We start from the raw sequence: 11,856 nt of genomic DNA, 5'->3' as shown, positions 1-11,856 counted from the left end.
GGGCATAACAGACACAGACTGGAGAATTGATAATATAATTTTATATATTATTTATTATAATACTTATATTATATGTAACATAATAATTTATAATATAAATAATATAATTAATAATATAAATATTAATATAATTTATTATTAAACAGATCAGAAGTAAAAAATGAAAAGTACAACAAATCCTAAAAAGCACCTTCCCCACACTGTTCTCTTCTTCCTGGGCTTTCCCTCATCCCCCACTCCCTCCCTCCCTCCTCCCCACACAGTGGCAGAGGGATGTTTGGCTACAATCACCTCATGTCACTGCTGCTCCCTCTGGACAGCACATCCTTGCCCTGCTTCAGCCTGGGATTCCTCCTGCAGGAGGACACTCAGATCCTTCATGACAGACAGACAGACAGGGCAGACAGACAGACAGACCATTCTTCCCAGTCAGGTGCCCGATGCCAAGAGTGGGATTTCCCATTTGAGCTTGCTGTGTCATGAGGGCAAGGCGCTCACTGCAGGGAGCATCGGAGGCAGGAGGTATTGCCGAGCCTTTTCCTTTGGACAGCCAGGCCAGCGTTGGCAGTGGGGATGAAGAGGCACTGAGGTGACCCTGAGAGAAAGCGCAAGGCACAGGGTGCAGCTGAGAAAGGACAGCCCAATGCGGGGCTGAGAGCTGAAGCTGAGACTGCCCAGCGTGGAGAAGGTCCTTTCTCCACCCTCTGTCACAGGGGAGGAGTTTGGGCCTTGCTGCAGAGATACGGCTGCTCGTTGGAGCAGTCCTCACTCCTGAATTTATCGTCGGCCAGGTACACGCACTCTGAATTGCCGAGGACAGGAACCCTGCAAGGAGGAGCAGAGACGGCGCTGGCTCCCAGGGGAACCCTTTGTGCCCCTGTCCTCCCCCCTGCCCTGCCCGGCTCCCCAGCACTCACGAGGAGCTGAAGTTGCTGCCGTCCACCCACTGCAGGTGCTCGCCCCGTCTGCGCAGCCCCAGCCAGTAATCGGTGTTCCCGCGGAGCCGGAAGAACAAATCCTGCCACGGAGAGAGGAGTGGGAGCTGATCCGGCCCCTCGGGGGGACCCCTGCACCGTGGGGCTCCTTCCCTGCAGGGCCCTGGCACAGAGCTGCAGCCCCTGCCCTACGAGCACCCAGCCCGGCCCGGGAGCACGCCCAGGCTCCCCTCAGCCACCCCACAGCACCCGCGGCCCCTCACTCACCATTTCCTCATCCTTGAGAATGGCCAGGGAGGCCCCCAGCTTGGAGCACCGTTCCTGACCCTGCTCCCAGGTGCCGTGATCCCTTGAGAAGTAGTAGCAGGTCCCGCAGTAGTCAACCCAGCCACAGGGACAGCCCTGCACAGGCACAGGTGGAACTGGAGCCTGTCGTGCTGGAGGGGGAAGAGGAGAAGGTGTGAGGATTCCCCGCTGCAGGGAGCAGGGACCCCTCTGCCCCGAGGGGCTGGGCCCAGGCTGCTGCCCCTCCCTTACCTGACAGCACAGCCAGGGTCACCACAGAAGGCAGCAACACCAGACTCAAGAAAATGACCACAGGACGGGACCTGAACCGCTTGCCTTGATCACAAAAGAGAAACAGAGCCAGCCCTCAGATCTGTTCACCCAGTTGCTCGGGAGCACAGGAGGGACCCCCTCCGCCAGTCTGCCCCTCACTCAGCTGGCAGCAAGAGAGCCAAGAGCCTGCACACAGCCAGGGACACGGGGCTGGGGACAGCCAGGGACACGGGGCTGGGGACAGGCTGCAGCAGGAGACCCGCACGGGCTTGGGGGCAGCTGGGGCTGTTCTTTCCAGCCACTGATGGGGCTGAGCAGAGCACGAGGCCTCTTCCAGAAATGGGGAAACAGCCACACACCTGCCAGCTCTGTCCTGGGGAGGTGACACTCTCCCCTCCCTAGAGGCCCTGCACTCACCCAGGAATCTTCTGAGGATTCTTTTGTGGACATTGCCAGCGGCTGATGTGCCCTGGGCACCCAGGGGCTCCCTCACACTCCCATCGTTACTGCAGAATCCATTCTCCGCATCTTCACTCACTGCACGCTCCCAAGTGGCATCCTCTGGCGTAGGACAAGGGGCTTCTTGCGCCCCAGGCAAGTGTGGAATCCCGGCTGCTGGCCCCTCCTGGAGGTGCAGCAGCTCCTTCACAATCCCATGAATGGAGCAGAATTCACTCTCCTCCAGCTCGCAGCCGGCATCTCTCTGCCTGGAACATGCAGCACCTCGATCCCGAGCCTTCAGGAGTGCCAAAATCGGCCTTCGGAGATCGGCCTCGGCAACAGCTTTACACCCACGGGGAGCGGAAAGGGACATGATGAGAGGTCACTGGGGGTTCCGGACCTGCGGGACACCGAGACTCAAGAGGGTGCTGCCAGCTCAGTCCCGCGCCGTCTCCACTCCCCGCACGCTGCTGCAGCACCTGCGGAGACAAGCGCAGCCTCCAGGACTTCTCCGCTCCCCACGGCCCCGGCCGCTCTGGCTCTGCAGCCGCCCCAGCCCAGCTCCGGGCGGGGACAGGCGGCGACAACGCCGCGGAGCTGCCGAATTGCCGGCACAGGGCAGCTGCGGCTCGGAGCCCGCCTCCCCAGGGGGAAGAACCAGCAGCCCCGGGCTGCTCAGCATCGTGCCCCGCACCCCCTGCCCCGGCGGCCTGGAGCCCGGGGACACCGAGCGCCGGCACAGCCGCTTCGGCTCCCTGCCCGCGAACAGGGAGCGGCTCCTCGCAGAGAAGGCAGCGCCAAGAAGCCCCCAGCCCGAAGCAGGCAGGATGCGGCGCCTTCTGCCTCCACTCGGCCCGTGCAGTGCTCGGGACTCTGAGACACCTTCAAGCTCATCCCGTCCCAGCCCTCAGCCGGGCAGGGACACCTCCCGCCTGAGCAGCGGCGCCCAGCCCGCCTGAGCACCGCCTCGCAACCTGACCGTGACTGCCAAAGCCTCCTCCGTCCGACACGCGGAGCAAGCGGGATGAGCCATCGCTGCTGGGGCACCGGCTCCTCCCCAGGGATCCGCGGCAAGGAGGAGACCGAGGGCAGCCGCTCCCTCCGCCATCTCAGGACAGGGGGGACACGGCGGAACCCGGCACAAGGAACTCGCCAGACCCCCCGCCTTCCCCCCTCACCGCGGCCCCCTCCGCCCGCAGCGAGCCCAGAGCTGGGGCACAACCGAGCGCGGGTCGCACCTGTGCTGGAGCCGCCTCCGAGCTCCGTCACCGCCACCAGGCCGGGCTCCAGCCGCGCTCGCCGCTCCGCTCTGACGCCAAGGCGGGTCCCGCCACCACCGCTCCGCTCCGCTCCGCTCCGGCCGCACGGACACAGCGAGCGCGGCCCGGGCGCTGCACTTGAGAGCCGGGCTGGGGAGGGGCGGAGCGGCTTTGGCCGCCTTGAGCAATCAGCGAGCGCGGCGGGACAGCCGTGAGGGGCGGGCTCCGCCCACCGGCCGTGAGGCGCTGAGGGCCGGTGGAGGCGGGGAGGAAAATGGAAATAAAAGAAGAGAGAGAAAAGGAGACAAAAAACGCCAGTGAAAAGTAAATAGGGAGGAGAGAGAAGAGTAAACTGGAGAGTGAAAACGAGAGAAGAATAAAAAGGAGATTAAAAAGGAGAGTAAAAAAGAGGGCGGGGCATAAAAGAGGAGGGGAGGGGGAGAGGGAGGGGGAGAGGGAGAGGGAGAGGGAGAGGGAGAGAGAGAGAGGGAGGGGGGGGGGGAGAGGGAGAGGAGAGGCTCTCCCGAAAAAGCCTCGCTATGAAAAAGGGCCCCACGCCGGAGGAGCTGCTGAAGGAGCGGAGCCCCCGGGAAGCGGCTTCTGGGGGTCTCCACAGGCGGCTGCAGCCAGGGCAGGGGCAGGGCCAGACACATCGCAACGCTGGCGGTGGCGGCGTCCGGCTCCGCTCGGACTCTGTCGGCCTTTGCAGTTCAGGCAGATAAAATCAATCCCAAGTGTGGGCCATATCCACCACCTGCTATTTCTCCACTCTTTTCCTGGATGGATTGGACAGTTCTTTGTTTCCTGCCACAGCTCTGGAAAGCAAAATGCCAGCCCGCCCCATGGCCATCCCGGCCACCTTCCAGCGCTCCAGCCTTGTCCCTGTTTCTCTCCCTTTCCCTTTCTCCCTCCTCCTCTCCGTGCTAGCAAAGACATTTCCCCCACTGGCACCAGCTGCCTCCTCTCACTCGCTCCCAGTTTGCCCATTTTGAACTACTGGAGCCGCCTGCCCGCGGAGCCGGACCCGCCGTGGGGCCGGGTCATGGTGGAGTGAATTCTCACAGGGATTGTTGGGCTGGGCCTGGCCAGGTGCCTGGTGCCAGCAAAACCGCTCTGTCCCTGTCCTCCTCACCCTGGGCAGGCAACAGAACACATCAGGAAAGGCTGCAGGGTCTCCAGAAAGGCAGGGAGAGATCTCTCACCCATCATAGTCATAACAGACCCAGACTGGAGCATTGATAATAGAATTTTATATTTTATTTATTATAATAATTGTATCTTAAGTAATATAATAATATTTTATAATATAAATAATATAATTAATAATATAAATATTAATATAATTTATTATTAAACAGATCAGAAGTAAAAAATGAGAAGTACAACAAATCCTAAAAAGCACCTTCCCCACACTGTTCTCTTCTTCCTGGGCTTTCCCTCATCCCCCACTCCCTCCCTCCCTCCTCCCCACACAGTGGCAGAGGGATGTTTGGCTACAATCACCTCATGTCACTGCTGCTCCCTCTGGACAGCACATCCTTGTCCTGCTTCAGCCTGGGATTCCTCCCGCAGGAGGACACTCAGATCCTTCACGACAGACAGACAGACAGGGCAGACAGACAGACAGACCATTCTTCCCAGTCAGGTGCCCGATGCCAAGAGTGGGATTTCCCATTTGAGCTTGCTGTGTCATGAGGGCAAGGCGCTCACTGCAGGGAGCATCGGAGGCAGGAGGTATTGCCGAGCCTTTTCCTTTGGACAGCCAGGCCAGCGTTGGCAGTGGGGATGAAGAGGCACTGAGGTGACCCTGAGAGAAAGCGCAAGGCACAGGGTGCAGCTGAGAAAGGACAGCCCAATGCGGGGCTGAGAGCTGAAGCTGAGACTGCCCAGCGTGGAAGGCATGATATTTTCGGGCGTGTTGCAAGAGCCCAGGAGCAGCCAGGAAGGAGGCAGGTGCAGAGAGAAAGCATTTCCAGCGTGTTGTGACGGGTCAGTCGCAGCCGGGAAGGAGCGAGGTTGAGAGCCACAGCATTTAGGACGTGTTGTGACGGTTCAGGAGCGAACGGAAGGAGCGAAGTTGGGAGTGAGAGCATTTGGGGCGTTTTGCCATGGTTCACCAGCGCTGAGGAACGTGTCAGGATGAGAGCCACAGCGCTAAGGGCGTGTCACGATGTCTCATAGGCAACGGTGAAGGAGCAAGGAGGAGAGTGACAGCGTGCAGGGCGTGTTGTGAGGGCTCCTGAGCTGCGGGGAAGGAGTCAGGTTAGGAAGCACAGCACTTAGTGGGTGTGACAATGATTCACCAGCACTGGAGAAAGAGCGAGTTTGAGAGTGACAGAATTTAAGGTGTGTTGCGACATGTCCCGAGCCACTGGGAGTCGTGTTGATTGCCACAGCGCTTAGGGCGTGTTGTGACAGTTCAGGAGCAAACGGAAGGAGCGAAGTTGGGAGTGAGAACATTTGGGGCATTTTGCAACAGCTCCTCAGTACCATGGAAACAGTGAGGCTGAGAGCCACAGCATTTATGGCATGTTGGAACGGTTCAGTGGCACTGGAGAAAGAGCAAGGTTGAGAGTGACAGCCTTTGGGGCGTGTTGCGACGTTTCAGAAGCACCCGGAAAGGAGCTTGGGTGAGAGTGACAGAGTTTTGGGTGTTTTGCGACGGTTCACGAGCACCTGGGAAGGAACGAGGTGGAGAGTGACAGTATTTAGTGCGTGTTGTGACCGTTCACGAGCACTCAGAAAGGAGTCACGTTTAATCCCAAATAAAAAGTGAATCAAGAGCATTTTTCCTTAATTTAGCCTCCTGAAGTGAGGGGAATTGCAGCTTCCTCCTCAATTTCCCTCAAGAAGGACAATTATGGGGGCTTTTGGACATCTTTTTCATCTGTGGGAGTCCCTTCAAAGGGAGAGTCCCCATCAATGGGACGCTTATAATGACACATAAAGAGGTTCCCCTCAAGGGAAACCCTTTAAAACCAGGCACAGCTGTGTTTGCCCTCAACTTGAACCTTAAGCTGATGAAAATGGGGCTCTTTCCATCAATTCACACCCATGGAACAGCACCATAAATGTATGCTTCTTCCATTTAAACACAAAAATCATGGGAAGCAGTGATGGCCTGCCAAGGAAGACAACCAAAACTATGAAAAAGATGTTTTCCTTCAGTTGAGACCCTTCAAATTGTAGGTGAAGGAGGATCCTGCCCAGTTCAAACACAATTATGGAAAAATGTTCCCCCCTAAATTTAAATCATTTTTCTTCTTGTAACCCCCAATTTTGGGGGGAGGGGGCACTGGGGAGGGACTGGGGGCACTTCCCCCTCCTGACTGCTCACACCTGGGGCTGCTGCACTTTGCAGAGTGGTGAGGAGTTCCCTCCCAGTATCCCTCTGACTGGCAAGCACCGGGAGGGATGGTGAGAGCACTGGGAAGGATGTGGGAGCGCTCTCCCTTCCCAGTGCTCCTAATATTCCCTTCCAGCACACCTTCTTGTTCACTCCCAGTGCTTTCACTATCCTTCCCAGTTCTCTCATAGTATTCTCAGTGCTCCCAGTTCCCTCCCGGTGCTCCCAGGATCTCTTCCAGTGCTCCCACCGGCAAAACACTGGGGGGCACTGCGTGGTCTGGTCTTGGAGAGGGAAGACTTCAGCTGCTGGGAGAGAAAACCCGACTTGGGAAAAGCATTCCCTGGAGGAAGGTGTCTCCCCCTCTTCTGGCCACAGAGGGAGCTGAATCTCCACTCTTAACTCCAGAAGGTTCAAGCTCCAAGTCCAGCTGGCGGAAATTTTATTGCCCCATTTCCCAGCACAGTAGTCAGACCTGACATGTCTGAGGGGGGCAGTGCAGATTAAATAATTAACGGTGCTGGGTACCGTTCTCTCTCTAAACTACACACAAACACAGAGGAACTATACCCTTAAAGAGGATGGATTTCTCTTCCTGACACAAGAAGAGAAGGAGGAATCTGACAGGAATATTCATCATTCTGCCGGGGCTTTGTCAAACACTCCAGCTCCTGTGCTTCGGTGGAATAATGAGTGGCTTATAGGAAGTGACTTTTTTGTCAGTGAGCATGTTATTATGGATTGATCTCACACTGGAAAACAGCCTTCCTACTCTCCTGCTCTTTGCATCACCCAAACAGTTTGGAGGCTGCTGCCCAGTGAGCTTCTGAGTTGTATCTTCCTTGTCAATCTTATCAACACTTTGTTTAATTGTAAAAACATAAATAAAATGCAGTGAGCATTGGCCCAGGGTCTCAGGATTTTCAAATCTCTTCCAAAGAAATAAAAAAGAAGAGTGTTTCTCCAAAACCACAAAGTTCATGTTATTTACATATATTTTTTTAAAATGAAAAGAGAAACAGTAAAATTATCAATATCAATTACTGTGCCGGTGGTGCTCCAGCCTATTTCTGTTCTCTTCTTTCACTTGTAGCATCTTTAAGAATACTTATAAAAAAAAAAAAAAACACCAAAAAACAAAACAAAAAAACCAATCAAAACCATTGAATTTAAGCTGGATGAGAAGCAATCTGTCTGCAGGCTTATGGCACTCCACTGCCTGAGTTCCAGTTACTGAGCATCAGCTATTATTAAAATTAAAGCTTTTTTAAAATTTACCTGTAAGAAGAGCTGCTGGGGAGGGCCACGCTCCAGGCACATCTGTGGGATTTCACCAACAACTTAATCAAGTTTTTAATCAAAAATTCAAATTTTTTGATTAAATTTTTTTTTCAAAAATTTTTTAAATCCAAAATTCAAATCAAGAGCGTGGGCAGAGCCTGACTTTAAAACCTATCTTAAAACTGAATTAAAAAGCAGCTGCATTGCCAACTGACAAGATTAGAAAGGTTTCCTTAGGATTTGTTGGGATTACAAAGGGAGAGGACAGAGCGTGGGGAAAGAAGGGGGAAACCTTCATTTGCACAGCGGGTTTTTAACCATCGAGGTCACATCTCAAGGACTGGTAGAAACCATTGTAATTCCAAGAAAGGAAAAGCTTCCTGGATATTTTTCATTTCAGCAAGAGCCCAAGGAAGCCCTCAGCAGCAGGAGGTGGGGATAACTGCGAGGATGGTTTCTTGAGCAAAGGGAGCAGAGTGTGCTCCTGCAAAGCCAGACCTTCACCCACAGCACCCAGAAGGTAGAAAAACAAGGATAGAACAAAGCCTTAAGTGGGGAACAGGTTATCAAGGGTTATATAAGGAAAGAGCAAGGTCTGGGAAACAGCACCTGGAAGGTGAGAGAGGAAGGAAATAGGGAAGCAGTTGAGGTTCTCTTCAAATTTGAAAAGAGCAAAGAAGGGAGGAGAAGAGAGGAGAAGGGAGGAGGAAAGAAAAGGCTGGGACTAAATTCTGACTCAGCTGGGGCTGGATTTAAAGGTAATAGAGAGAAATTGCAGAAAGAGGAGACTTCTTTATAGCAGCAAAGTACTGGGATAAATTCACTGTAGAAACTGAGAAATCTCTATCAGCAGCTCTTTACAAAGAGTTCAGGCATCCATTCCTCATGGCAAAGCCAGGCACAGGGAATTGGGCCAGACAACTTCCCCAGCTTGATCCCAGCCCTATTTTCCAAAAATTACATAAAAATATATGCATTAACACAGCAAATTCTTTTTTTTTTCATCTTAGCAGGCTTTGAGATGCCTCAGATTGAGGTGCAAACCCGGCCCCCATCACTTTGCTGTGCTCAGACTTTCCCCCTTCCCCCGACCCCATCTCTTGAGCAACCAACAACTCGTAGGGAGCCTGCCAGGCCAGGGCCTTTTTCACAGCTTGTTTCAGGCAGAGGGAAGGAGAAAAAAAAAAAATCAAAAAGGAGGCTGTCCTGGAAAATGCAGCCTAGCAACCACCAGACAATAAAATACAAAGCGCACAGACAGCGCCTTGCAAGTGGGGGGGTCACAAGCCTCTCCATGGGGCTGGTGGGGAGTAACTGTTTTTATACATCTCACAGCAGCCTCATCCCCAGTGTGGACTGTTTTCCTCCACATAATCCACAGGTATGTGCTTGCATAGGAAATTCCTAAATATATAAATATATACACACACATACATATATGTCTGGTCCAAAGCCAGACCTGTAAATACATATATTTATATAGCTCCAAACCTTTCAAATCCCAAAATTAAATGAGCAGAATTGATTTTTTTTTTTTCCCATATAATTGTCTGGTTTCTAACCAGTTAACAAAAGCACCAGTCACTTCCCTCGTCCACAGGGCAGGTGATTGGCTGCTTTGCAGGAATGCAATTCAACTCCTAAGGTGTTTGTCTTGTAGGAAAACCAGGAGAGCTGCAGAGTGTTTATTCAAAATGTTCATTTCTCACAATTTTAGCACAATGTTTATTTCGATTTGATTTATAATTTTTATTTCATTTATTATTTATTATTTATGTGATGAGTTCTAAGGGCAGACCTCAAGTGCTCAAAACAGCTCCCCAACAAAAACTATTGTGCAGTGAAGAGTCACAGTGCAAATCAGTGCTTTCCCTACCAGTACAATGGCAAAAAGGTGACAAGGCAAGAAAAAATGCTGGGGTGGGGGGGGAACTTCTGGAGCTGCAGATCATTTAAAAGAGAAGAAAATTGAGGTTTTCAGGCTTTGATGCAACAGCCTCTGTTGCATCCATCCAGGAGAGTGCAGGCTGGCCACCCTTTGCCAAAGTCCACCCTGATGTCACAGCTCGGTGGCAAGGTCCCCACGTGCCTCTCTGACCTGGGCATGGTGACCTGGTCACAGAGACCTCCCCTGCTCTGCTCTGCCCCTGGGTTTCAGAGATGCCACACCAGGTCCTGCAGCTGGAATCCCCCGTGGTGATTCTGTCCCTTCACTGGACAGAAATGGGAAATCACATTTCCTTTACACGAGGGGCTGGAGGAGCACCCAAGATTCCAGCAGCACTGATTTTAGGACCATGCATCTGCCCATAGGTGTCCAAAGTTCCCTCAGGCACCTTTCCAAGAGCATAACAACCACAGATGGATTTGAGAAGAATGCTTCACAAAGTTTCATAACTCCTGCTGGCTTCTTCTGCTTTATTCTTTTCCACAGATTCTCTCAGTGACAGAAGGAAGAACCAGGTTTGGAGAAAGTAAAACCAGATTTTCTCCCAGTTTTTCACATCCTTGTCCTAGAAAGTTTTGGCAGCCAAGCACAAATAATCAACCTGCCAAAGTTCAGTTCCACTTTGACTTCTCTTTATCAACAGGTGTTTTTTTTTATCACTGGCTATTTCTGTTTGCCTTTCCTCTCCAGGTATTGTATTGAGCTGCAGCCAGCAAACATTCTGGGACCTTCCCATCAGGGCTTAGACCTTCCACAATCACTTCACTCTGAAATACATCCTTTTTCCCTACCCTGGATAAAGAACTACAACTTTCTGTGTTCAGCAGGACTTTCATCCTCTGGTGTGCTTTGCTCTCACACTGCACTGCAGAGCACAAACCCCCCCAGAGCCATAAAAGGGATTGTGTTGGAAGGAACCTTAAAAATCATCCAGTTCCAACCCTCCTGCCGTGGGCAGGGACACCTTCCACTACTCCAGGATGCTCCAAGCCTCACCCAGCCTGGTCTTGGGCACTCCCAGGGATCCAGGGGCAGCCACAGCTTCTCTGGGCCGTGACAGGGGACTGAAAGAAAATGGTTTTTAAGGTCTCTTCCAACTCAAACCATTATATGATTCTATAAAAGCTAAATTAAAATACTAAAGAGAAGAATATTTTTTCAGCTAAATATGGGGTATTTATCTATAAAGACCAGCAGAAGACCAAGTGAAGACATCACATATGGGAAACCTATAACTGGAGTTTCCCCAGCTTGCTCTTAGCTGGATCTGCCCTGATTTTCTGATCACAGTAGTGGCCCCAGTGCTGATGCAGAGCTGGGAGAGCTTGAAAATGCCGAATCACCAAAGTCCTGGGGGTTTGATCCCGCTGTAGTATGCAGATCCCTTCCAGAATGGCACGTGAAATGCCTCCCTCTTCCACTCCCCCATTCTTTTTAGCAAAAAGCCTTCCCAGGACCCTGAGCTGACAATCACCACCACTTACTTTGGTGTCTTTAGAAAACAATTAAACCCAGCAATCAGAAAGTTCATGCATTTAAAAAAAAATACTGTATGGTTAGTGGGCCAAGGGATTTAGAGATGGATTTCCTGAGCCCTTTCCCGTTTCTTTCTGGGGGTAGCAGTGCTCCCCATCACCTCCAGCCTGACCCTTTAAGTAACTTGAGCCTCCGGGGTGCAAATTCCAGTCTCCAACTAAGGATGGAAAAGCTGTTTCTCCCCTTCCCCCTTCTGGGTCTTTTCTTTTGAAAGCAACTATCTTCTATGCCACGATGGGAAGAGAGAGATCACCAAAAGACAGAGCAGCTTTCAGAGCATCCCCCTCCCTTATCAGGACAAACTGGCAGCTTCTCCACCCTGCAGTGCTTCTGACAGCGCTTTTTTTCCACCTTTCCTCCCCTCCCGCCGGCCTTTGGCAAACCTCAGCTGATTTCCAAACCCTCCGTGGCTGCTGGGGGTTGGTACAAAGGTTTAATTATTTGCCTTTTCTTGGGTAAGGCGGGGATAGGGAGGAGGTCGGGCCCCATCGCCTGACACTGCTAATCTCGCCCACTTTTGTTGTGCTGCCCCTCTCTCCCACCTCCCTTCCT

The 11,856-nt window shown here is 52.4% G+C and overlaps 1 protein-coding gene across 1 annotated transcript; it reads right to left on the bottom strand.

Annotated features, from left to right (window-relative positions):
- Positions 1–277: 277 nt before the first annotated feature.
- On the bottom strand, positions 278–3,293 carry LOC102111742 (uncharacterized). The gene is made up of 6 exons (XM_088059831.1): positions 3,173–3,293; positions 1,911–2,413; positions 1,473–1,556; positions 1,203–1,372; positions 918–1,018; positions 278–825 (listed from the first exon to the last, which is right to left on the bottom strand). Exons 2-6 carry the CDS (start codon positions 2,305–2,307, stop codon positions 708–710), a joined length of 870 nt encoding a protein of 289 aa, XP_087915957.1. The 5' UTR covers positions 2,308–2,413; positions 3,173–3,293; the 3' UTR covers positions 278–707.
- Positions 3,294–11,856: the final 8,563 nt, after the last annotated feature.

Source organism: Pseudopodoces humilis, chromosome 9, assembly GCF_049639895.1.
Source record: "Pseudopodoces humilis isolate 2021_Gansu_Grassland_sample_001 chromosome 9, ASM4963989v1, whole genome shotgun sequence".
NCBI lineage: Eukaryota > Metazoa > Chordata > Aves > Passeriformes > Paridae > Pseudopodoces > Pseudopodoces humilis.
Note: the sequence above shows the minus strand (reverse complement) of the source record. Positions and strands in the feature narration are given on the sequence as shown.